At 35.9% G+C, this 27,722-nt stretch overlaps 2 protein-coding genes across 2 annotated transcripts; one reads left to right on the forward strand and one right to left on the reverse strand.

Moving 5' to 3' along the window:
• Nucleotides 1–1,388: 1,388 nt before the first annotated feature.
• Nucleotides 1,389–20,409, reverse strand: LOC139149121 (probable ATP-dependent RNA helicase DDX28). The gene is made up of 15 exons (XM_070720685.1): nucleotides 20,320–20,409; nucleotides 20,044–20,223; nucleotides 11,380–11,652; nucleotides 10,896–11,018; nucleotides 8,998–9,055; nucleotides 8,336–8,478; nucleotides 7,926–7,994; nucleotides 7,319–7,400; nucleotides 6,545–6,651; nucleotides 5,526–5,624; nucleotides 4,962–5,058; nucleotides 4,329–4,483; nucleotides 3,270–3,362; nucleotides 2,162–2,314; nucleotides 1,389–1,698 (listed from the first exon to the last, which is right to left on the reverse strand). Exons 1-15 carry the CDS (start codon nucleotides 20,377–20,379, stop codon nucleotides 1,597–1,599), a joined length of 1,794 nt encoding a protein of 597 aa, XP_070576786.1. The 5' UTR covers nucleotides 20,380–20,409; the 3' UTR covers nucleotides 1,389–1,596.
• A 72-nt stretch (nucleotides 20,410–20,481) lies between these two features.
• Nucleotides 20,482–27,054, forward strand: LOC139149123 (BRISC and BRCA1-A complex member 2-like). Its single transcript, XM_070720687.1, has 11 exons — nucleotides 20,482–20,660; nucleotides 20,865–20,947; nucleotides 21,719–21,816; nucleotides 22,490–22,681; nucleotides 22,902–22,976; nucleotides 23,282–23,382; nucleotides 24,188–24,287; nucleotides 24,697–24,767; nucleotides 25,382–25,464; nucleotides 26,154–26,307; nucleotides 26,711–27,054. The coding sequence occupies exons 1-11, from the start codon at nucleotides 20,536–20,538 to the stop codon at nucleotides 26,775–26,777; spliced, it is 1,149 nt and encodes a 382-aa protein (XP_070576788.1). The 5' UTR covers nucleotides 20,482–20,535; the 3' UTR covers nucleotides 26,778–27,054.
• The last annotated feature ends 668 nt before the right edge of the window (nucleotides 27,055–27,722 follow it).

Below are 27,722 nucleotides of genomic sequence, written 5' to 3' on the forward strand. Positions count from 1 at the left end.
GTACTGCGGTTCTCAAGATATTTGAGTGGACGGACGCCTCACAAACGGACATACATACATACATACATACATACATACATACATACAGACTGACGCCGGACGCCGGACGGATACCCATCCCAATAGCTTCTATAGACTATAGTCTATAGTAGCTAACAAAACCGAGATCACACCTAACGGTTCCTATTAATCAGCTATTTATAATAACCTCATACCCTTTATATAGTAAATGTATCCATTAGCGCTACAGTACTGATGATATTGATCTTCGTCAATGTTCTTTTTAATACACTCTCAAAGATTAGTCTGAATGCAATCATTGAAAATTACATCAAGGAAGTATGGTGTGCAATCTTTTATGTAGTTTATCAGTCCTGCCACCAACTTGGTGTTTGGTGGAGGGACTGCGACTGTATATACATTGTGTAAATTTTTTACGGCCATTTAGGATTTCTCATGGTGACGACATAAAGGCTTTACATACTAGAGCAATGTTGATTTCATCACTGTTCTTACAAGTACTTCTGCATAATTTGGATGAAAAAGTTTGTAGTGAACCAATCATTGATAACTGCTGATAAGGAAACAGCTTTAGAAAACTTTGAAGCAACAGTCTACCATGCTAGGTTGGGTCCAATGCACCACAGCAGTTTGCACCGTTTTCCTTTTTGCGGCTGAAGAAAAAAGGCTGAATCTTTGTTTTTACTCAATGCCAGAAGTCGTCTACTCAAGCGATATCTTGTCTGTCCCTAAATGTTGAAACAACCAGCAGCAGGAACTCAAGGCATTTTACAGTAGTCAAAGCTAAGAATCAAGGTCCATGTTGAAAGGACAATAGCTGTGACGTCTCGTCACAGTTTGTGAGTTTTAATCCTTTAAATACGAATTTCCTGTAACCTTCGCAGGTCCTTGAACAACACTGAAATATAACGTATCAGCTTTTGTACCACAAGATATACCTTAGTTGCAATGATATATTATTGATAATTGATAATCAAATTCTAACCCATTCAGTTGCCAACCATAACATTTGACCTGACTCATAAGATGATGTCAAGTTGAACTTGAGGCATTTCAAAAAGGTGTTTTGGGCCAGAACAAGGAAAAGACAGAAAAAAATCACTGAAGAGTACATTGACACTTATAGCTGATCAACATTTTTTTCAGCAATTTATTATATAAATGAAAAAGAAACTTTTATAATGAACTGAGCTATAGCAATGATGTAAGGAACACTGGATCTCTGATTGACAGATTTACATATCAATATCGACATTAAGCAATATTCCTCTTGGACATACCATAAAATGTTGAAGAAAAAATCAAACAGTCAAGCTTCTCTTTCATTACATCTCTATGTTTAGGAGAAAAGAACATAGACAATGAACTCAATTATGTATCTTTATTGTTACAGATCTTTATCACAGCTCGTGGGTATTGAATACTTCCACATTTACAATATTTACAACATCTGTGACAGACTATTTCTTTGAATAAATATTTATCCAAAGAGGCCTACAAAAGTCCTGACAGACTTGGTAATCCCTTTTTCCATCCAGCTTTTATGACCTCTATGTGATGTCCTGGCAGTGGAATTTATAACATGTCTTCATTTAATTTTGCTTGCTGTATTCTGTTCAGTCTGCCCTTGATGTTGGCGTCTACACTGGGCAGAACATCTCGTTTTCGTACTGCTCTCTGTGAGAAGATCAGAAAGTGAAAATGGTTTACAATGCTAATCTGAGTGATGAAAAAGTTTGTGTGTTAGGCAGAACCTTGTCTGCAGTGTGAATCAATGAAGAATTGATTGCAAAGCAAAATTCAATGTATGGAATAGGCAGGAGAATAGAAAGAAGGAAGAATTGCTACCTGCATTTACAACAGCATCTATGAACAACCTGTGACAACACATGCAGACTTATCAAGTAAGCTACCAGAACTGACAGCTAAATTGCAACGTATTGATTTCAGTTTCATTAAATGATGCACACTGTGTCCCTTAATGGAAAGTATGTTTATCTGAATTTAAAAAATGGCACATACTTTGATGCCATAGAGACAAGATGATCAAATTTTAACGATTAAGTTACCTGTAAAACATGCATTATTAGTTTTACAACTGAATTCTGACCCCATGTCAACTTTGACTGTTTCTACATACCTCTATTTTGTTGACCAGATCAACATCCCATCTGTGCACAATAAAACTAGTAACATGTCCAGATGCAAGGCTACCGACTCGACCAACTCTGCCGACACGGTGGATATAGTCTGACATGGCATTGGGAAAATCAAAATTGATGACATGCTGTACCTGATAACATAACAAAGGACAAATCATCTAGGTGTGAAAATGTCCTTAATGCAATAAGCTGCTTACAAATTAAGATGTACAGAAGTAGTGAAAGAAATAATCTTGCTTTCCAAAAACGAACCAGTGTTTTGGTTGGGTAATTAGTCAACTGAAGTATTTCTCTTTGACAGTCAAGCTAGGGCTACAGAGGGCAATACGAAAGCCTGAGCAGTGGTTTATCAGACTAAGACATACGTTGACAGATAACAATGGATGATGATCCCTCTTAGACACTAACACTAAATATCATTGAAGTTAATACACACAATCATGTCTTTTAATCCTGTAAAATTCCTCTTCAGCAAATAAATTCACGGCAGAGAAGTCTGAATATTTAACAATATTTTTCAGAAGCATTGTACATCTTCATAGGTCTATCACTGAACAAATTTCTGGCAAAAAGTATTTTTTTACAAATGTACAACACATTTAATATATTGTTTTGCATTACAGAGCATCTGAAACATTGCTCAACCCCAAAAGGGATATATCTATTCAATGGCCAATTTATTCATCCAGTATTGATTTGTATTTTGCTAGTTTATCTTTTTTATTGCAGCTTATGTGAACGACATAACACCAGTTCAAACTGTCATTATCTATGATATTACACTGAAGGTCACACAGAATCAATAGCATTGTACCATTCAGGATAGAAGCTATAGTGTCTATTCCCAAGCTGAAGACAATTGGCCTTCAAGCATGCAAGGCACTGCTACCTGAGTGAAAACAGTAACATCACAGTCATTTAACTGAGTAACAATCATAAATCTTGGGAATAATTATTTTTTTGGTGGCCAAAATAGTCCTCTACTTCTATAGCAAATATATTTTTTCCAGTTTTTTCTATCATTGTCTTGTTTTTATCTTTATACATCTTCAGCTTGTATTTGATAACAAAGATTTTTTGACTTACTCTGACAGTATCCAGTCCTCTTGAACCAATGTCAGTACATACAAGAACTTTCTCTGTGCCTTTCTGAAATCGTCTAAATATTCCCACTCTTTGCTGTGGAAAAATATCATGGAGATAAAATATAAACTTTGAATGACATACTAACACACCATGATATTGATAATCACCAGTAAAGGTCAGTCTTGCACTGAGGAAGATAAAAATTGCTTGAAACATTTCAAAGAATCACCTGCTGAATAAAATATTACATGTCTGCTGTTTGTTATTTCCTATGAAAATGAAATTAGCAAAAGTAGTAAATGTTTCATTGTATTGCATGTAGAAAGAAACCTTGCATTGGCAACGAAGTAGAGTAAGGTATGCTGGATAAGTAATGCAGGTAAAGGTATGGTTTTTAATGCATGCAAGGTTTTCATTGTAAACAAATATATCTGTGAGATGTGAGTGGACCAAGGACGGTATTTAGTTATCTTCTTGTTCAAGGTGCCCAAGCTCAAACAACGGCCCAGAAAAATATGTTTTGACATGACATAATGTCATAGTCACTTTAACGAAAGGAAATAAACTGCCCATGGTCAATACATGGGAAAAGTTACAAGCAATAATATTGAATAACAATATGTTTATTCCATCCTTAAAATTTATTTCTGGTCAATTTTAAGATCACCATACCAACGTTTTGTGAAATTAGAGCACGAAAGGGAGCAAAAAATATCCTGCCATGTTTTGATATCCTTGAGATTGATTAACTTGTTTTGGCTTTTTTTCCAGCTTTCTCAGGCAGCCCAACACCAATGGACCAATGGTGTCACTCAATGTTCTGGGACAAGGATAAACAAATGTATTCCCTAGTGAAAATAGGAGATCATGTTTTCACCAGGTTAAAGAAGTGGGAAGAATCTTACACAATGGTAAGCCCACTGGATGAGCCTTGATCATATACCAATGTAATGTTATGGGATCAAACTTTCTACACAAGCACGATCACAGGCTGAGAAAGGTAACTCTGTATGGGATAAGAGCAATACAACATTGAGGATGAAAAAGATGACCACTAACCGACACATTCATGTTACCATTTAGTCTTACAACTCCTGGAATGTTGTTATTTTGTAAAAAATAAGAGACCCAGTTACATGACTCTGTCCTGCCACAAAAAACCATTACTTGAATGTCATGTTTTATGTCTCGTTTGACAAGTTCTAGCAGCTTCCCTGAAAAATAAATAAAAAGTTAACATTAAAGTGCAAGTACAGGAGGTCAAGGTTACTTTATCAAGTACAGATACTTGTTTGTAGCTTATATTCATTGTATGAGCCAAACATAAACACAGGTTTGGCATTTTCTTTGTACTTTGTACTTTGTACACACAATTATGCGGGTATTTTTTATTGTTTTTTAGTGATTTGACACTCATTACTGTTTTACACTGTTTCCACTTCTTCAAATCATGGTAGTTTGAACGGACAAAGGTGATGTTTTTGTTTTAATTCATGCAATGCTGTTACACCAAGTCTTTCTAAAATCACAACACAGTGTTACTCATGCTTAAAAGGCTCTCATTAAAACAACAAAATTTTGATGTAAGAAATTCTCTTCAACTGGATATCTTGAAATTAGCAACTTTCATACTAGGATGGTTTTCCATATTTTTGCAAAATTATTTGTCTTTCTTGAATTTTTGAACTTCACCTGCTTTCTCTGAACTGTGAAGTCTAAGAAACTTCTGAGGTACATGTGGCATTAATCTGTGTAAATAAGATGTAGCAACTGTGACCAAAGCTTCTGGCTGAATAAAAGGAGAAAAGAAACCAGTATGAATGAAATGAAAGTGAAATGAAGTTGGTGACTATATCTGAGTTTCAAATCTCATTTGCCATTTCTGTAATTGAAATGGGTAGTAACAGCTTCAAATTTGTGTCATAATTATCAAACTTCTGTTAACTTCAGCACATTACTGGTACTCGGAACACTATAAGAGGTTTAAACCCATGACTTTTATTACCCATACACAGTGATATTGTGTTGCTATGAGTAAAACAATATTTATTCAGTTCATCAGTCATAAAGTACTAATTTCATTCTTATAAAAATTGAATTTTTCTGATTACGTAGACGTGATCCCAGCGAATATTCACTCCATAATACTGTAAAATTTTTCACACACCATATCCAGCACCATCCTCATTACCTTAGAACAATATACTCATTGGTAACATACTGACCATAACAATAAATTCTTATACTTTCCCTTACCTCTAAAACTTCCTCTAAGGTTAAATTGGCATTTTTTGGCATTGTGGCACCTGTCATGATGAGCTGTGCATTCTCTGACATGGCTGCTTCACCTCGAATCTTAGAAGCAAAAGTGGAAGTGTAAAGGGAACTTAGCTCTGTTGTGAGTACATGCATATTTACAGCAATCTGAGATGTCACACCTCAGCATCTGAAATTATGCAAGTGACAACCATACACTTTATAATTCATCATGTGTCAAGTTACTAGTATTGGTATCTCTAAGTGCAGCACTGATGGCATTAAGTGTATTAAATTCTCTACACTACGGGAGTTATCTATTATAATCAACAAGAATGCTTGTCGAAGTTTCAGTTCAAACATGGCAAAGATTCTGAACATTTTTAAGGTATTAAATAAACTGTTTTGTCATCAAGAAAACTCTCAGGTCTGTGATTGTCTTTTGCAAGAATGTTGATCAAACTGACTCTTTCCTTTTAATCCACACTTTTTACAGATCACCCGTTACATCATCCTATAATATTGGCTGTCAGCATGCTAAAACATTTTGCAAAGTAGCATATCAAGCTGCAGGATTGAACCTCATTTAAAAACACTGATATCTCTTGGAAAATGTTAATATCCCTATCAGTTCATCATGTCAAAGATGTATGGAAGAAAAACCTACTTTATCCTCCAGAAAAGATATACAATGCAAGATCCGAGGTACATGAATATTCCGCATTGATTAAGGGCCATTAGCATAGAATTTTAATACCGAAACAATGCTCATTAATGTAATCTGCATATTTGAATATCATTATACCTCGCATCTTGCACTAATAGAGAAAAGATGTGCTGCTAAGGGTACTGATTAGTGGTTTAAACTTTTAATTTGCAAGGACAGAAAAAGTTTTAAGTTTATTTTCCTAATATGAATATGATATCAGAAACATACAAAAGTTACTTTGTGACTTTAATTCGGTGACATACTGTGTTACAGACTCTCAGAAGATCTTACTTTCCTTGTGCCAACTCACCGGTATTCTCTTTACAATATTCACAACAATTTTCTTGAAACTATCATCAAGCATAGTGTCAATTTCGTCAATGACAACATGACGTATGTTAGTTAAATGAATCCAGCCTGAAAGAGATTACACAAAAAGTGAGCTTTCTGGAAAGTAAGGCAACTCAGATCAGCACAGGAAGTGGGATAGAGCAAGGTTACCTGTTTTCATGAAAGAATGCAAGCCAGTACAAAAATTGTAATTACACGAGTACAACATACACTTGCTACAACATGTAATATTGTCCCTCTTTCAATGACCACAAATATCACAGATACATGACCACTTCACAAACAGACATATAATTATGCATTTAATTTTTGTTTTATTAGTCACATTCAAATGTAGCATTGGTCCATACGCCTTGCATTGTTGTTACTGCCACTTCCTGAAGTTTTAAAAAGACCAACAAAAGTTTGACATTCTTAATGTGAATCTGTGCTTGAAAATGTTAACCTAACCGAATAGGCCTGCATCTGAATTCAATGATGTCCACTGGCTATTGTGGTTTTAAAGGGACATCAAAAATAATCATGTGGTGTTTAAAAATACAAAAGTGAGTGCATAAGCACTGGCTAGAATACATGTAATTCTATGCCTATGTCTCATTTGTACTACGGTATGGTCCATTTACATTTATGGTTGCAACTCATAAAATCATATGTATACCTGTACACATAGCACTAACACTACAACAGTTTCTGGAATGTTTCAGTGAAATTAAAAAAATATTTTTCAACTTACCTGATATGAGGCATCTGAGTAGAGCACTGGGTGTGGCTATGAGTATATCTGTTGGTGTAACGGTTGTGTTTTGCAAAGTTTTCTGCAAAACAAGCACAGTAATGCCATTTATCAATTTTACTTAAATCCAATAGACTGGAATCAAAGTACCGGTAAGTCAGTAAGTACAGAATTTTCAGACATTTAATTCACATCATCTCCATCAAAAGTAAACACACAGCATTTCCTTGTATTCATGCCTTTCTTACAAAAGACTGCTTTTCTTATGTTTTTCCAAAGTTTCAATATTATCAAGGACCTAAAAATCTACAACATCTTCATGTGCCATCAAGGTATAATCAATCAGTAGTTATCAGGCAAACTTTTTGAACAGTTTTGTGGAGTACAGCCTAGTCATAAGTTGTCTTGGTGCAAAGTACTTGTGGAAAGATGATAAAACCTGACAAGGCAAGTGGGAAAAACTTCCAGTCTGTCGTGTAAGTAAATATGAAAATCTGCACAACTGGGTGAAACTGTACATAAGCATATAAACATGTGTATATACCTCTGTCAGTTTTTCAGTTCCCTGAAATGATTAACAGTCTAGCTGTACTGCATGTATACTTACAATTCTCCTGCCTCCTTCAATAATATTAGCTGACAAATCAACACAATTGCATAACCTTCTGGCAACTGCCTGTAGATGAAAAAAGCCAACAGTTTCATTGCATCTCAGTAGTCAATAAAGACTATCAAATTCTATCAGTAAACACTAACTTTTTTTATGATTTCTCCTGTGCATAGACATTTCAACAGGAAAATGCCACAATTTGATCAGCACGTGAGTAAACTGACCAACTTTATGTCTAAAAGGGGTTACCGACATGTAAAAAATAATGATCTGATAAGAGCATCTCAAATAATGTTATTTTGGTGATAAACCTCACTACAATGCAATATACCTGGATTATTTTTTCTGACTGTATCTAACCGTAGCATACACATCTTTGAGTGAAGACATATTACAAACAAACTTACGAGAACTTGTTCAGCTAATTCCCTAGAAGGCACCAACACCAATGACCTTGGTAACCTGGCAACAGCTTCCATACCACGTTCCTCATTTTCTTTTTTCAGATGATGGAGAAGTGGCAGAAGATATGTCAGAGTTTTCCCACTCCCTGGTAGAATAAGACACAAGCATGTCAGCTGAAATATTCAGAAATATTTAACAAATGCTATTCTCTCTTTAACAAGTTTCCTTTGCTTTAAGATAATGGTATATTCCTTGACATACTTGAAAGGAAGCAAAGAGCTCTATCTTTCATAATGAATAAAATGTAGAGTATGTTACGGTTGATTGAAAATGTATAATCTGAATCCAGGATTTAAATAGAATGCCTTGGTAAATACTGAAATGTATCCTTCTTGATACAGGTACTGGTAGCCATATTATTACATCTACATCCATATCAACAACACCGCTTTCTTCTGTTTACATTGAAGGGATGTGATGTTACAAATCGAACTCGCTTTTTATGGAATCAGGGGTTAAAGAAAGATGTTAAGAAAATTGAATAGAAATGTGTTATATCTAAAGTTCTGCATCATCAAAGGTACTGGTATTGCATATTTTTCCATTTTCTGTTGGATGGCAAAGCACAGACAAATACAGCATCAAAAAGGGAATCAATGAGTACCTGTTTCAGCTGCACATAAAACATTATGTCCATGGAGGATTTTTGGAATGGCAGCTACCTAAAATAAGACACAGTGAGGTAAAAGTGTACATGTCAGCATTTCGAAAAAATCAAAATACAAAAACGTGTGTATTTCATGGTAACTGTAGCTACTGACATCTGTTAGTATAAACAGTCATGTAAATACAACCCAGTTAGCAATCAAATGTTCAATCAGTGTCTTGGTGTGTTTGCTGAAACAGGTTCCATGAAATTGTCTTGTTGTAGCTCATAAACTTTCACATGCTAAACCTATGTTTCGTCCACAACACCACTCTCACACTTTCTGTTGGCCAAGCACTTATAAAATTCCCATTGTGTTTTGAATAGTTTGCACAGAACGTGCATAACAGGAACAAACTATGTTACCTAGGATGCTGCATGCCAATAAATGACAGTATCAAACTGTCACTGGTCAGTTTGCTGCCAAGGAAGATTATGTTCATAGAAAGATGGTGCTAACCCTTTGAGTTTTGAGACCTGCAGTGATACTTAAATGGTTTGAGCTTGCTTGTGAAAACTTTTTGGAAAGATCTTTGTCTTTCAGAGTCAAAATGCTGGCTCAAGTGACAGTCAATGATGGCATTGTGTGTTACCCTTATGAAAAAAGACTCCATAGAATTCCATAAATTTATATGGCTCATAGATATTCAATATATATCCATAGAAGTTCTACAAAAGTTTATAGGGTTTTGGCACCAATTTCTATGGAATTCTATAGTAAAACCAGATTCAAAAGAATTCTGTAGATGTCTACAGAAAATTTTTCATACAACTAATCTGGAAAGGTCTGAAAGGTGTAAGGCCCACCATACCTAAAGTTATAAGAATAAATGGACCCTAACCTTTCAAAATCACCATTGAGGGCGCTATTTTCCTCACTTGCTAAAAATTGTTTAGGACTTGCTCATACTGATCATACAAAATTTTAATCAGTACTCGAGCTGACATTAATCTGCAACTAAAACAGTACAATGTCACTGTGCCAAGATAAGACTATAGCTTTCAAAAATGTGCAGGTTCCAGCCAGAGGGGATGGCACTGCATCGTTAGGGATACTGTTAGGAAATATATTCTTGTATTACGTCATTATTAGTACAGTGTCTTACTATAGATACTCAGATAGCATTCCTTCTAAGACTAAGCTTTGAGGCACTGCTTCCTATCACTGTTTATTTTACCAACCAGAGATTCCATCTGCTAAGACAATATGTATAATCCATCATGTGCCTTTCTCATGACTCATAGACACTTTTCCTGCCAAAAGTGCTTTATCTACAGGAATTTTGCCTTGCCAAGGCAGAGACATTTCTACCCTCAACAGAGACACTTCACGTCAATGGACTCTATACACGGTCTCTCAACCAAGTGTTATGCTTCACTGTATTAGCCACTGTCTATTATATCAGTATAGAATAAAGTAGTCATTTATAGTATAAGACGACTTCGTCTCCCCACTGCTTTCTCAGACCTGGTCATATTCCACACAGATAGAGACACAGGTTGCTGCACATTAAACACTCAGTCTACCCTAACACAGTGTGCACTGTGTGTAACATGTTTGAAAAGTTACCAGTACCAGAATGAAAACAGAAATCAAGTCAATGTCAGCATTTTCAGAATCAACAAGACTGTATGTTCAGTGTCGTGCCTATGTTTCTCATGGACATACTATTGGCACACATATCCATATCATTTGTTTTCAGGCAAGACCATATATAATCTAGCAATCACCTGTCATCTTCTAGTAAATCTGTGCCATTCAATGTTCCTAAGAAAGAATATTAGTTCAGGACTCTACTAAAATATTCCATGAGAAGTTATTCCAAGGTCTAGAGATAGATACAAATCAAAAGTACCTGTACTTTTGTTGGTTGTTTTATGTTCAGACTATTCAGGCCATCCAGAAGTGATTCATGAAGATTAAATGAGTCAAAGGTCGTAGAAATACCATCAGTTTCTTCCTTCATCAGAGTTGGATTCTGAAAATGATAGAACGTGTGATGTAGATAACAATATACTGGTTATACCTTATATTTCTGTTAAATTTGCATAAAGTTATTATGGTCATGTAACAGAAATGTTATATGCTTGTCTAGATTGTATGTCTTTGATACAAAATGCTGGCAACTGAGGAAGATTGTATGTCATTCTTGAGGCAATTTACCATTCACAGAGTACTATTAAATCAAAGCAGTTTGGTAGGGAGGGATGCTGGTTTTGCTTGTTTCAGAGAAAGTGCAAATTTAGATTGAGGCATTCTGGGTCATCCCTACTTTGAGGCAAACCATGTGTATGTTGACAACCATGACACCAAATAGAGCTGTAAAGATTAACACTTACTCCTTTAATGCTGTTGATTGTAAAGTGATCACCCACTGACTTTTTGTGCTTCCAACCCTGAGATGCAAGCCTTGGAGGTTTGAATTTATCATAGTACTGGTTCTGGTAGTGACTGAACTCTGACCTCTTGGCAGAGATGATGAGCTTCCCTGGTTGCCCGACAAACAACCTGCCACGGAACTTGAATGGACCCCGTTGGTTCATCCTCTTCTCAAGTTTTCTGGCCACTGCTTTTGGTATCCGGATGACATTGTCTTGTGATGGTAGGCTACTCTGTTGTTGAGGAGTACCATAATCAGATTATAGGTGTTTGAATGTAATTGTATTTCCAGTATTGTAGCGCAATTAGTTTTATGGGGGTTGGAATAACAGTCTGAAAAATGCTGACAATATACTGAACAGATTTTGACTGAATGTCTAAAGAGTTTTTAATGATTTCAACAAATCTGCCTGTCCAAACTCATACCTCTTTGCAGAGATCATGAGCTTCCTTGATTGCCATCATTTGTATCATTTCAATCGAACGGATCATTCAGTTGAAGTGATACAAAATGCTGTATTGGAAATGGCATCTGCTTTCTATTATTTGGAAATGGAATTTACTTCCTTGGAGTTCCTGGAAATCACAGTAATGATTACGTATCATGTATGATTTTGTTGGGCTTTATTCAATTAGAGTATTTTTCATGATGTCATATGTTACCATCATTTGAAGTCTTTACTATAGTATATGCAAAAGCGTGCGGCACAATAGTATGCATCTTCTATGATTATGTTAGTATTTTTGTCTACCATTCCCATCTGCTTTGTTGATTTGCGTACATACATAAACGTGGTATGGATGCAATGGTTTAGTACATCAGTAACACAGTCGCTTGTGGTTCGACACACGGAGATGGTCGTAGCTGCAGTACAGTAGCTCGAGGTTTTGCCTGGGTATTTGGGTCGGACATCTGGTTTTGCCGTCCACCCAAATACCCAGGCAAAACCTCGAGCTACTGTACTGCAGCTAAGATGGTCGCTGCTGTGGTATGCATATACTTGCGTACCTCAGCAGCCATCGCCGTGAGTTGAACAATACCCTTCCCAGCCAATATTAAAATCAAAGTGAGACTTGAGTGGACACCGTGGGTCATCAGTATGTATTAGGGAGATGGTGCAGTGGCAAAGAATGTGAAATTTTCAGAAGAGTTACTTTCAGAATGTGCTTAGGAATACAATTCAGAATAACATTCAGACACTCACTATGTGAGATAATATTCTGTATATTCCAGAAGAGTCCTTTCAGAATGTGCTTTGGAATACAATTCAGAATAATATTCAGACACTCACTATGTGAGATAATATTCTGTATATTCTAGAAGTAACAAGTCATTGACAATGACATAGTCCCCACTTGTAATAGGAGTATTAGTCTTGATGGGGCAGGGAAATGAGGTCATTAAGAAGTATCACTGGAGTGTATATGTTCAGATCTATGGACACATAGGTCTATGTCATTGTTCCCATTTTGAAACAAGAGGCATGTCTAAGTTATGGTTCTAAATTGGGAAAAAAGATCAGACCTCTAGCTGTATTGGCCTGCCAAGAAATACATATGTGCATAATAAATGAGGTACAAGATGTGACATCTTAAGGTCTACTATCCTATCAAAATTGAAGCGTAAAGAACTTGTGGTTACTGAGTTATGCATATATATGCATATTCAAGGTCAAAGGTCATCAAGGTCACGTGACATTTGACAAAAAAATAGTGTCAATGACACTGTCCTCCCATTTTACAGAGATACTAAGTACTAGTACACACATGACATTGCATTCTTACAGGTTGATTACTAAGAAAATTCCATTGCAAGTCCAAATTAATCGTATACCCCAGCAATATGAAATGCTCCATCTCATAATGACTTTTACACATGTGACAGAAAACAACCCTAGGATCAAGACTATCATGTTTTACAGCAATCCAACAAATACTTTGGGAGAAAATGATTTTTTGACAAAAAATGGGAAAAATTGTCCTAAAAATACAAATATGAAAATTTCACCACAATTCGAACAAATCTGACAAAGGCCAACCCTAGGATCATACATACAAGTTTTCAAGGCAATGGGATGAGCGCTTTCAGAAAAGATTTTTTGACCAAAAAAACCCGGGTAAATCGCCCAAAAATACAACTTTCAAAATTTCACAACAATTTGAAGAAATGTAACTTTAATAAGTCACTATAAAGAGCCTGCATACCAAGTTTCAACCAAATCTGGCCAGTGGTTTAGCAATTTGCAGGATTTTTCCTTTCTTCCCCTTCGTTTGCATATTTTTGACTTTGACATGTTTCTTTCAACAAATTCACATCTCCACCCTTGGGTGCACCTGTCCACCAAATACTAAGCTGTTAGGTGCTGTGATTTAGGAGTTTTTAATGTGGACGGATATACATCCGCACATACTGACTAACATACATACAGACAGACAGACAGACAGACAGATAGACATGCATACAAGCATACATTTATTTTTACAGCTTTTAACCTCCAACAGCCGACCAACTTGTCAATATCAGCTTGTTCAACTTGATACTACTGCTTATAATAATATAAACAATATCAGCTTGTTCAACTTGATACTACTGCTTATAATAATATAAACGAGAGTTAATTACATTCTAATTAAAGTAAACAAGACTTGCTTATCAAGATTTACGTCATTTAAAGTAACAGCATATCTGTCAGGTTATAAAGAATCTTCAGCTGGATATCTTTATCAGTATTTTCATCCTATTAACCAAGCACATTTTAACTTTCAAATTAACATTGCAAGTAAGTTCTGTTGAATAAGTTGAGCCTGTAAGTACTCAGAGAAAGCACACAGAAGAGACAAATATTTGCAACTTAAAAAGTTCAAGGTCATCAAAAGCATTATAAGGAATCATGTAACACTTTCATTGCACTGTTTACACAGATTGCATAATTGCTATTAATAGCACGAGGAATCTTACAGCCCAGCTTTACCATAAAAACCCTATCACTTTGACCACTCTTTTAATTGACCACTTTATTTTTTTCCTCAAAAAGTAATTTTATTGTATGCTTACCAAGTCAACCATAAATGGAAATTGGAACTTTCTCTATCTCTATTTATTTGACCAACCTATCATGACAAACTATTATGAGCAATTTCTTTTAGATAACATACAGAGCACAATATATGACGGTTCAGAATATGTCAAAGTTGGGATTCAGGAAAGCTGCCTTTACATGTTTTAATCCTCCAAGATGGTAAGCAGTTCACTATGAACTGTCAAAAAAATTGAACATTCTAATAATTCTACACTAAAATTATTTTGGCTTTGTTGATATCCTAATTAATTCAATTATTTAAAAACTTATTATTTTTTTCTGGGTGAATTGATAGGGTTATACAGTACAACAGTTACATACAATGTAAGTCAAATTCAGTTAAAACATCAGATACTGTCTAACATTGCATCATTCCTATAAATAGCATCTCAGCCTGGAATAGCACAATCATAATCTGCTCATTCACACAGGCAGTACTTGACTTTGAATGAATGACCTACTACATTTCACCTATGTACCAAATTTGAAAGCATGGCAAAAAGTATCACAAAATTTGCAAATTGCAGCTTGAGTTCATAGAGTTATCTTCAGGTCGCTCCTAGGAACTTGCACATCCAATTAGAAAGTAATGGCATACACAGTTTCAAAGAAGATTTTTTAAACCAAAAATGGCAAAAATTGCCCAAAAATACAAATATGCAAATTTTGCCATAATTTTGATGATGAATTCTATTTTGAGTTATCACAAGGCACCTGCACGCCAAATTTTAAAGCGATTCGACCGTTGGTTTAAGAGAAAAAGATTTTTTACTAAAATGGCAAAAAAGAAAGAAAAAAAATTCATTAAAAATAGAAAGCATCAAATATTGACATCAAATCTATATGTTTAAATGAGTTGGGCCTAAGGTACCTAAAACCCAAATATGACAATGATCAGATGAGTAGTTCCTGAGTTATTGATTTTTGACCATTTTCGCCGTTTTTTCTACCTCATTTGCATATCTATGAGACTAAAGAGTTCATTTTAACAACGGCACATCTACACCATGTATGGCATCACTACACCAAAAATCAGCTTAATACGTGCAGCGGTTCGTGAGTTTTTGCGTTGGACGGACAGACATCCATACATACATACATACTAACATACATACATACATACATACATACATACATACATACAGACAGACATCTCACATACAGACTTTTTTCAACCATATAACCTCCCAATTGCCATATATGTATGGCAAATGGGAGGTAAAAAACCAATTGCATTGCTAATTAATCCATATATGCCAAAATTCAGACCTCTAGCTCTATTGGCTTGCCACAATTATATATGGGCATAATTAACGAGGTAAAGCATGTGTTGTCATAAGGTCTCCCATCCTACTAAATATAAAGGACATAGCACTTGTGGTTACTTATTTATTGACATAATCGTGTATTTTAGGTAAAAGGTTATCGAGGTCACATGACATTTTGTCAAAAAATTTCTATCCTATAGTCTATCCCTATATACTAAAAATAGTGTCAATGACACTGTCCTCCCATTTTGCAGCGATACTTACTACCCTAGTACACACATGACATTGCATTCTTACAGGTTGACTAAGAAAATTCCATTGCAAGTCCAAATTAATCTTATACCCCAGCAATATGAAATGCTCCATCTCATAATGACTTTTACACGTCTGACAGAAAACAACCCTAGGATCAAGACTATCATGTTTTACAGCAATCCAACAAATACTTTGGGAGAAAATGATTTTCTGACAAAAAATGGGAAAAATTGCCCCAAAAATACAAATATGAAAATTTCACCACAATTTGAACAAATCTGACAAAGGTCAACCCTAGGATCATACATACAAGTTTTCAAGGCAATGGGATGAGTGCTTTCAGAAAAGATTTTTTGACAAAAAACGGGAAAATTGCCCAAAAAATACAACTTTCAAAATTTCACCACAATTTGAAGAAATCTAACTAAAGTCACTATAAAGAGCCTGCATACCAAGTTTCAACCAAATCTGGCCAGTGGTTACAAAGTTTTAGCAATTTGCAGGATTTTTCCTTTTTTCCCCCCTTCATTTGCATATTTTGGACTTTCACATGTTTATTTCAACAAATTCACATCTCCACCCCTCGATGCACCTGTCCACCAAATACTAAGATGGTAGGTGCTGCGATTTAGGAGTTTTTAATGTTGACAGACATACATCCGCACATAATAACTAACATACATACATACAAACAGACAGACAGACCATAGACCCTCCAAAAAAACGTGGGTCTACAGACAGACAGACAGACAAACACATTGACATGCATACATACATACATTTATTTATACTGCTTTTAACCTCCAACAGCCGACCAACTTGTCAATATTAACTTGATCAACTTGATACTACTGCTTATAATAATATAAATGAGAGTTTAATTACGTTCTAATTAAAGTAAACAAGACTTGCTTATCACCATTTACGTCATAAAAAAACAGCATATATCTGTCAGGTTATAAAGAATCTTCAGCTGGTTATCTTTATCAGTATTTCATCCTATTAACCAAGCACATTTTAACTTTCAAATTAACATCGCAAGTAAGTTCTGTTGAATAAGTTGAGCCTGTAGGTACTCAGAGAAAGCACACAGAAGAGACAAATGTTTGCAACTTAAGAAGTTCAAGGTCATCAAAAGCATTATAAGGAATCATGTAACACTTTCAATGCACTGTTTACACAGATTGCATAATTGCTATAAATAGCACATGAGGAATCTTACAGTCCAGCTTTACCATAAAAACCCTATCACTTTGACCACTCTTTTAATTGATCACTCTACTTTTTCCTCAAAAAGTAATTTCATTTTATCCTTACCAAGTCAACCATAAATGGAAATTGGAACTTTCTGTATCTCTATTTATTTGACCAACCTATCATGACAAACTATTATGAGCAATTTCTTTCAGATAACATACAGAGCACAATATATGACGGTTCAGAATATGTCAAAGTTGGGATTCAGGAAAGTTGCCTTTACATGTTTTTATCCTCCGAGATGGTAAGCATTTCACCATGAACTGTCAAAAAAGTTGAACATTCTAATAATTCTACACTAAAATTATTTTGGCTTTGTTGATATCCTCATTAATTCAATTATTTAAAATCATATTAATTATTTTTTTCTGGGTGAATTGATAGGGTTTATACAGTACAAGAGTTACATACAATGTAAGTCAAATTCAGTTAAAACATCAATTACCGTCTAACATTGCATCATTCCTATAAATAGCACCTCAGCCTGGAACAGCACAATCATAATATGCTCATTCACACAGGCAGTACTTGACTTTGATTGAATAACCTACTACATTTCACCTATGTACCAATTTGAAAGCATGACAAAAAGTACCACAAAAATTGCAAATTTCAGCTTGAGTTCACAGAGTCATCTTCAGGTCACTCCTAGGAACCTGCACACCCAATTAGAAAGTAATGGCATACACAGTTTCAAAGAAGATTTTTTAACCAAAAATGGCAAAAATTGCCCAAAAATACAAATATGCAAATTGTGCCATAATTTTGATAAATTCTATTTTGAGTTTTCACAAGGTACCCGCACGCCAAATTTTAAAGCGATCCAACCATTGGTTTAAGAGGAAAAGATGTTTAACTAAAATGGCAAAAAAAGAAAAAAAACATTTAAAATAGAAAGCATCAAATATTGACATCAAATCTATGAGTTTAAATGAGTTGGGCCCAAGGTACCTAAAACCCAAATATGACAATGATCAGATGAGTAGTTCCTGAGTTATTGATTTTTGACCATTTTCGCTTTTTTTCTTCCTCATTAGCATATCTATGGGCCAAAAAAGTTCATTTTAACAACGGCACATCTACATCATATATGGCATCACAACACAAAAATCAGCTCAATACGTGCAGCGGTTTTTGAGTTTTTGCGTCTATGGTCTGCCTTATACATGGGAGTCTATGGTCTGCCCACAGTCCCTCTATCCACCGGTCTGGAAACGCCTATTGTAAAAGGTGTCAATCACCTAGACCGCACAGCCGAACCGCGATACGAGGGCCAGTCACGTGATAATGCGTAGCTTGGGTTTGTCCTGCATGCCACAGTCCCCGATTGTGTATACGCTTTTCTCGAATTTTCGCTGTTTTTGGCTCTATTAAGTGTTCTCTGCGTCTATCTACGACACGAAGACAGAAATTATCATATCCTGAAACCGGTGTGTGTTTTTCGTGATCCTTATCCCATCGTAAATGATGATAGTGTGCGATAATTTCTGGGGTTGACCGCTGCGAGTGTGTTGACGTACGTAGCACAAGCAACGGCTGGAATCACACCGGAAAATTTGTGGTCCCCCTTCTCTTGCAATGCTAGTAGTCAGTGTCTCCAAATATGATCTAAATGTGTTTTCTGTGTAATATTCTGTGAAATCATGCCTGTTAACTGAACAGAATAGGAAAGACAACTGCAGAAATGCATGTAGATTTTAGTTGTGTGGTCGCACATTTTCCCATGCAGCGTCAATATGGCGAACTCTCGATACGTACGCTCGCTCAGGCACGGCTGGAAACACACCGGAAAATTTGTCGTCCATTTCTCTTGCAATGCTAGTAGTCAGTGCCTCCAAATATGATCTAAATATGTTTTCTGTGTAATATTCTGTGAAATTATGTCTGTTAACGGAGCAGAATAGGAACGACAACTGCAGAAATGCACGTAGATTTTTTTCGCATATATATTTTCCCATGTAGCGTCAATATGGCCACAGTCCCTCTATCCACTAGAGGGACTGTGATATGGCGAACTCTCGATACGTACGCTCGCGCTCAGGCACAGTAAATACCTTTTACAAAATGCTATCATGTCAACACAATAACAAGTTTGGTAATGAACTACTCAGCTGTCGATGTTAATATTCAGCTGATTTTGCCTGTCTTCTTGATTTCGGGCAATAGTCCATGACACTTGCGAACAGTGCATGGCCATTTTGTTTTTCGATCGTGATCATAATGCAACCATAATGTGTGGTCCCTTTCAAGCTTTATCTAGAGGGGCAACGTTACCCATTTAATGAAAAAAAAATTGTTTAGTGTTTCTAAAGTGAACAAGTTGTAATGTTTTGTGATATTCTGAAAATAACAACCCACAAACGTCATGTTTTTGAACGATCACATTGCGGCTGTCATAGGATCGTGGGTAGCGACATCGATATAGCGGCCAGTTGAACATTGTCAGTGTCCTTTGTTTAAGGTGTGAATCGTGTGTTGGTTCATATCACGGAGTGTCACAAAGAAACCAGCCACGTTTCCAGACCGGTGGATAGAGGGACTGTGGTCTGCCTTATACATGGGAGTCTATGACCTAAGGGTTCTTATAGTAAGTTATGAGTGGAACAAAATCTGTCTACGGACGGACGGACAGACGGACGGACAGACGGACGGACGGACAGACGGACACACACACAGACATTGTGGCGACATAGGACACCTTTGGTGCTTCGCACCACGGTGTCCAATGATGTAAAATTGGAAGATATTTGTTATGAAGAATTACCGAATGCCTCGTCTCCATGTACGACGGAAAGAATCTTCTCCGAGTCTGATGCCATGTCGATGTTTTGTAAAGGCTGAATACACGTCTGTTCTGCTGGTTTCCCAAGATAGACCACGTCGATCCCGATCCCATGGCCATGCTCAACGCGGTACATTTCAAACAGCCAGTCGTCAAAATATTCTGCAAATTATCATCCAAGAAATTAACTTTTTGTGTTGCAAAAGTCGGAAAAATGTTAAAGCCAGTGAAACAGAAATTACTCCGAAACCTACTTACTCGAAGGTAAAACATTTCCGATACCAACATACTTCTGATCTGTGTGTAGGAGGTCGCCATGCATTGCTCGTTTGGTTATCCCAACCTCGTTTTCATTTCGGGAAATACCTTTAGCCTCGTTTTGGCAAGTCCCGGAAGTGGAAAAAATACTGTTTACAAGACGGATGTGTGCGGTCTGGTGCCCGAATTATTTTCATATACTTCACGCTTTTCGACATGATCGGAAACGAAGAATTCGATTCTCTTGATCCATTTATCGCCAGGTTTGTTGATGCCCTCCGCAGAGACAGTAATATTGGCGTTTCTGGCGGCGCTGTGCAGATTTCAAACATTAAATCGGGGTGAGTTTACTTGCGGTGTATGTACTCGACAACCGATGTTATCCACACCCAGAGAAATCCGGTTTCACGATGTCGTGAGTCATGAATGAAAAAAATAGTAACCATTTTATGCGATGACGATATATTGTTGAACAGTTTTTTTGTGTGTCGATTTTAGCGACTTTAACAATACTGATTTCCATATTTTATGTATTTTTCAACTAGGTGTTACATCACATTACAAAAGCCAGTCAGATGTTGTGACCGATTTAAGGTGACGATACCATTTGCAGGAAATACTGTCACTTGTAAGTACATATGAATGTATATACAGAAGCTGAGCGAAGTTCAAGTTGACAACTTCACCTGTTCACCCCTAATTCCCTGTAAACAAGTACACAATCCTCATTGATGACAATAGTTTTTGGCCAAACCGTAGTGTTGAAAGGGTCACACGTTTCCACCAAAATCATTCATTGAAGTTTATGTGGGGGTTTCTGCATGAGACTTTCCAAACATGGAATTTTTTACAAGGACCTGAAAATCAACGAGTTAGAGGATGGTCATTGTCGAATGGGACAACATCTTATCTAAGTATGGACCCTTTAGTGCTAAAGTGTGTACTCTGGCAGTTATACTTTATACTAGGTACATTATAGACATTATTTTGATTGATTGGTTTTCATCTTGAAGGTCGACATAAAGATGCCTCTAGTGTTCAGTGATGTGTTCTTGAGCCCTACAAAGCAGTAAGTGTTATGATTCATGACACAGAGTGGTATCTGTGATTGCCATTACTGTAAAATGGAGGTGTTCATCCTCATGGCAAGTATTAATGGCAGTACAATCAAAGAAATATATCTGTAAACTTCAAGTGCAATGTGACAAAAATGATGTCTTTCTGTGATAATTATGAAAACAGCTTTGAAAAGAATGTGTACATGTTTCTGTGTGTGTGAGAGAGAGACAGAGACAGAGAGAGACAGAGAGAGACTGAGAATGTGTAGGAAATGATTACGCCATTAATTGTTCCTTGTTTTTGTACCGCTCTGTCTACTTTTTCATTCCTGTCTCCACAGGGCAAGTTATTTTCAATTGTCTGTGTCCATCAGATCCCCCAGATTTCATATTTGATCCTGAAGATAGAGGATTTTGCCCTAGAATAGAAGACGTCAAGGTATGAGAGCAGGAAACTTATTGATCTATCAGATTTCTAATTTCCATTAAGCCATCTTACTACCAGTCCCAGGTATAATTTCATAGTTTTCAATGCTTTATTGGTTTACAAGTGCAATACAATTTACATCAATCTGAAAAACATGATTCAAATGATGCATCCCCAATACCATGCAATTTACTTTGATTAAAATTTCATGAAAAGTCTGTTGGTCTCAATAACATGAAAAAAAGCAAGGAGAAACTTCATCCTATATTTTTAAAATTAAAATGCAGCAAACATGCATTCAAAAATAGCGATTCATTCAAAAACACAGTGACCTGCAAGCCTGTATGTGAAAAGAGTTTCACTGTAAACCATCATTGCATAGCCAAGAAATTCTGTAACTACTTGAGTCAGACTAGACTGTTCGCCTTCCAAGTTATTGTGTGCATTATAGTCTAGATTGATCAGTAATGAATCTATACAATGCACCAATATGAGACTGGTTAGATAAGAAGTTGCACAATGATGTAACCAGTCATTTCTTGTTTGTCATTTTCCCCTGTCCCTGTCACAGTGGATGTGAATTCCACCTTTTTTGATATCAACATGAAGAGCGCCCCCTGTAGGTGTATCCTCGAATTAATGCTCTTTTTGTAAACTGCCTGTTGATCATCACTTTTCACTTCAGAGTTTGGTAGATTGGGATGCAGAGGACAAAAAGTCGTTGCTCTATGTCATGACAGAATTGGTTGAAAGATATAAAGAGTATCAAGAAGCCCTATTAGAAGACATGCCAACACTTTACTATGAGTACAATGCACTCAAAGAAACAGATATTTATGACCAAATAGAAGTGTTTGCTGGCAGACGGAAAACAAAAGTGAGTCACCACAGCATAACTCTGAGAGTACAATATGACATTTAAGCAAAATCAGTCAACAATATAATAACAAAATTGAAGCACGCATTTATTAACCCGACCATAATAGAACTATGATGACACTGTCCATCATAATGCTATTTCATGCATGTAGGTCAAACGTTGAACCTTTTTAGTGTATTATCAACTCTGACCATTCCTGTATTCATTTAATTTGCAGGGAGCGGATACACCAGTTACGTTTCTCATCAGATTACCAGTTGACTTGTCAGCCATACCACCGTATCTCATCCAGGTACTTCAATAAACTGCTATGATTTAAAGAAAACAAATCCCTTACACACAAGTGGTATTCTCTTCATTAGGGTAAAGCTCTGCAATGGTATTCATCTACAAGTAAAGTCATTAATTTTGTGAGAACTGTCGTGTATTAAATAAGCGGAGGGTTTCCTGCAGAAAATGAAAGTTATTAGATCTGTTTTACCTCAGTTTTTACCATGGATAATTTTGCTATCCAAAACTATAATATTCCAGATTGATTCAAAAATTTTTCCTTGAATTCATTATTTAATATTGTTTTGCTCTGTTTAATCTATACAGGGAGATCCTGGTGAAGACATAGCAGTCTTACTGATAAGTTTTCACAACGTAGAAGCCAGCAAAGTCCTACCTCAACTGTATCTCTCACCGAGAGTGGAACAGTAAGTTATAATGACGTACCTTATACTTGTAAAATGAAAATTACAACTGAAAACAGTCATGTTACAACAAAACTTAGCTGTAAAGGGTACTTGTTCAAAACCGTTCATGATTAGCTACCATATGTTCATACTCCTATTGAGATATCATTAAAACCAATTTGCATTGATGGAAGGGATAATCAGATTATGAATATTATTCAGTATGATAACATGATTTTCCTACACTGCTTGCTTACAATAGATAGAGTTTATTGTGCTATGACATTTGATAATGCCACAGTCACAGATTTGAAGACAATGGATGAGAAGACTTGCACAGCAATAAAACATGATATGTCTTACAGAACAATTACAATTATAGCTTTATAAAATCAATCATGTTTTGAGAACTTTTATGTTTAATTACTAGTGTGTTATTGAGTCGAAGCTAGACAATTTACATAGCAAGAAAGACAAAATTTGCATTTGACAGACAAAAATGAGCACTCAGTGCTCGCTAATTTGCAGAAGGAATAAATTTTTGCAAATATGGCTTGGCCAGTGTAGTTTTAACATGCCACAGACATGTGATATCATACATGACTGTCACAAGTGATAGTTGAATAGAACTTCGAAGAAAAAAAAAACAACATGCATTTTTTTCTGTTTTCCACCACAAGAGGGCATACTGCAAAATGAGTGTCGGTTTACTTTAGGTGATTCATCATAAAACAAATTTCTTTCCAACATTTGCTGACCAGAATAATATCACAATAGCCCGTCTTCAAAACAAATTGCAATAAAACTGTTATATTTTTCACTTCAGTGCTATAGGTGGAGCATCTCATCTGAGAATACCTGTATTTCCAAGAGATAACACACTCTCAGAATATGTACCCCACGTTAAAGACCTCCTAGCCAATAAGGTATGTTGTTATATCTATCAACCATAATATTGTGGTACAGTAGTTAATGATGTGTGGTCAGTGCTATTAAAGTATGAAATATCAACCAGTGAAAAGGCATGTTTTATGGAGTTGAAAGTTAGTTGGTCAAAGAAAAGGCTTTAACCATGGTGACTGTCCCAGTGCTGCACTGTACCTAACCAACAGTCATCTATCTCATGCCTGTTTTAACATGTACTGTGGTAGTCACTTATTTGCTCTCTCCAGTAATACATAACCATTTGTGAATACCGTGGGGAATATCATTCATCAAATTCTTATATGAAAGTCCAAGCAGTTTCGTTCATTTGAAGAATTGTTTGCTCATAAACAATTCAGAACATTGCTTTTTATTAATGCACGGTTTCTCAACAATTTCATTCAACAACAGGTTGAAAATGTTGTGAAGAGTTACCAGAAAAGACGTGAATATATTTCAGCATTTCTTAGTTTGTTTGGAAGGTAAATACACACGTACCTTTCTTTGTCTTCTGGAAATGGTTTCAATGGATTATAAATCTTGACAAAGTGCAAGAATAAAATTGAGTGGTAAAAACACATTAATCCAAGACTTCTACCTCGTCAAGGAAGAAAAGCTTAATGAAGTGTAACCGTATTGTATAAATAGACATCTCAAAGAGAAACATTCCTGTTCAAAGTTATTTGTTTTTTTATTTTTTTGTTTATATCTACAAGCAAATGTAGGAATGATTTCCGTAAAACTTTGGGGTCAGATGCCTTGAAGCATTCAGATTGAAGTGCGCCCTCTTTTGTTAGGATGTGGAAATGTTGACGATTGTACAACTGTTGAAAGCAAAGATACAAGACATGACAAAAGTTAGGCATATTTCTCAGTTCATACCATTCTGAAAATTTCATCCAGTCAAATGTATACATATTTTGATAGTATCAAGTTTTGGTCGATGTGTATCCAAATCATCATGTCTGTTTGGTATCTGCCAGTTTCAGCAAAGATAATTTTTCAGTTTTCAATGGAGGACTTTTGTCAATTATGGTCGTCACAGGTTCCTTCTTTTTCTTGAATTTCATCTTTTTTTCTACAATCAACTGTCCAGGTCGGTTCTTGAGTATGACGCAGAAAAATTTGCCAAGATCTCAATCTTACAAGAATGGAATGACTTCCATTTTGTCTTACACAGTAAGTATCACACAACATGTCCTCAGACTTTGCTCATTAAATTATAATGCAGTTTCTCATGAAATATGCAGAAAAGAGGAAGGCTGTCACAGTTGTTTAACAAAGCTCAATAACTCGGTCGACATGTTCATTGTTAAAGGTCTTCAGTAGAGGGATTAGGCATGTGTTTTCAAGTGTCAGTAACTAGCCGACTTTGACCAAAATATTTACCACGCTAATAGTTGGGCAGATTTTGTTGCAAAGCTGACTGTGATGTAGTGTACCACAAGCTACATTTTGGCCATTTCAATACAGTAGTGAAAATGCTGCATTTAAAGTGTCAATAAGACCTCTTCATTCAAGGACATAATGCAATGCAACATAAAAAATTTAACCCCAGAACTTTTATTGCCAAAACTGCAGCCACATTAAATCAATTGTCTGTTACATTCATTACCAGGGTTTTATAATTGAAAAATTTGAACTTTTAACTACATTGCACCAACAAATTAACCAAGTTTTTGGTCAGGAACCTTTTTGGGTTAGACCCCAAATTTATGCCAATGTCAAATTCACAGTATTCCAGACCCTATCCTTCCTCTAAATATGATAAAGGAAAAAATGCAAGTACTTTAGAGATGAAAGTATAGGTCCTCTTTTTCAGCATCAATTTCAAAGTAAATCATTCTCAACTTTGTTCATTTTCTCAGTTGATATACCTCCGCATTTTCCCCGAGAGCAACCAGTGTTCACATTTCAGTCTGTGTACCACACCTCATCGTTTGGCAAACCATACCACCACGTACAGAAGAGCTATCCTTACAGTCCACGATGGAATTGTATGGAAATGGCAGAAAGGGCCAAGTAGGTACAATGCTGTATGAATACCCAGTTAGGAGGAAAATTAAAAATATGAACTGTGATACCTCCTCATACCAATGAACACCAACATGTACACAGACATATATATATATATATATATATATATATATATATATATATATATATATATATATATATATATATATATATATATATATATATATATATATAAATTTATGTAGTTGATATAATAAATTTCAATGGAAAACAAAGGATTGACAAACAGTTAACAAGCACTTCACACATTTCCTAATGCCAAAATCAGGGATTGAGATTGAAACCAACACACAAGGAAAATCTTTGTACTAAAGTACTTCTTCACAATTACTCAGTAATTTGATTTGAACCTTTTTGTGATGTATTTCTTGTTCTTTGATACTTGCAGAAGTTTCATAATTGGATTTATTCCGGAGTTCAGGCGCAATTCTGTGGGAAGTGGGAAACTCAGCTGACCAAACACATAACATTTTCCGAGGAATTGACTGGTTTTTCCTGACAGAACTTAAAGAAGGCTACAACAAAAACACCTGCTGCATGTCCGGTTTTTTTCAATCCTATTATGTAACTGTAGCCCAACAAAACAGATTTACCATGCCTGTGTACAGTCCAACCTGTGACCATTTTTGCACATGTCATGTTTTCTTTATATGTCAGTCTAGACTCTGTATCATCTGTACATGATCCATTCTGTCTCATACGCTTGAATAAAGCCATTTTATTCATCAATGATTCATTGCCGAAATTAAAAATTTTTAGAATATCCCTGACCCGTAATGTCTGAGTGCCATACTTGTTTTCAGTGCCCATGCAGAGTAGGAGTTGGCAGTACGGATGTATGTGTGTGTGATTCCAAGTGCCTGAGGTGAATATTATTGGGGTTTGAAGATTAGGCCACCGATGACCCAAACAAAAACATTGCCCACGTACACAAGAGAACAACGTCACTACAGAACAATCTCTTCTCCTGTCATCCCAAATTTCAAACCTACTTTTGCATAATCGGCTTTTGCCAATTAAAATGTCTTAATAATATTGCCCTGCAGCATAGTTCATCAATGGCCGCAATCTTTTTTTCAAACCTTTCTGAATAATTCACTGCTTGCATACCCCAAAAGTATGTTTTTCTTTGTTGGCTTTGGACAATACTGAATGCCATCTGAATGGAAGAAAACCTTTGGTTATCTTGTCTCTTTTGTTCACTGGTATGCTGGTTATTGATATTTCATTGTTTTCTTTACAAGCTGTCACAATAAGGTAACCACAACAAGTAAATTTTGGGGACAAAAGGAGATAATACCAGCTGTAAATAATCCCCAAAGTATCAATACAACTGACATTGTTGGACGGATGTTTATATAGGAATCATTCACGGGTGATCAATTTCTCAACGGATAAGC

This window comes from Ptychodera flava, chromosome 14, assembly GCF_041260155.1.
Source record: "Ptychodera flava strain L36383 chromosome 14, AS_Pfla_20210202, whole genome shotgun sequence".
Lineage (NCBI taxonomy): Eukaryota > Metazoa > Hemichordata > Enteropneusta > Ptychoderidae > Ptychodera > Ptychodera flava.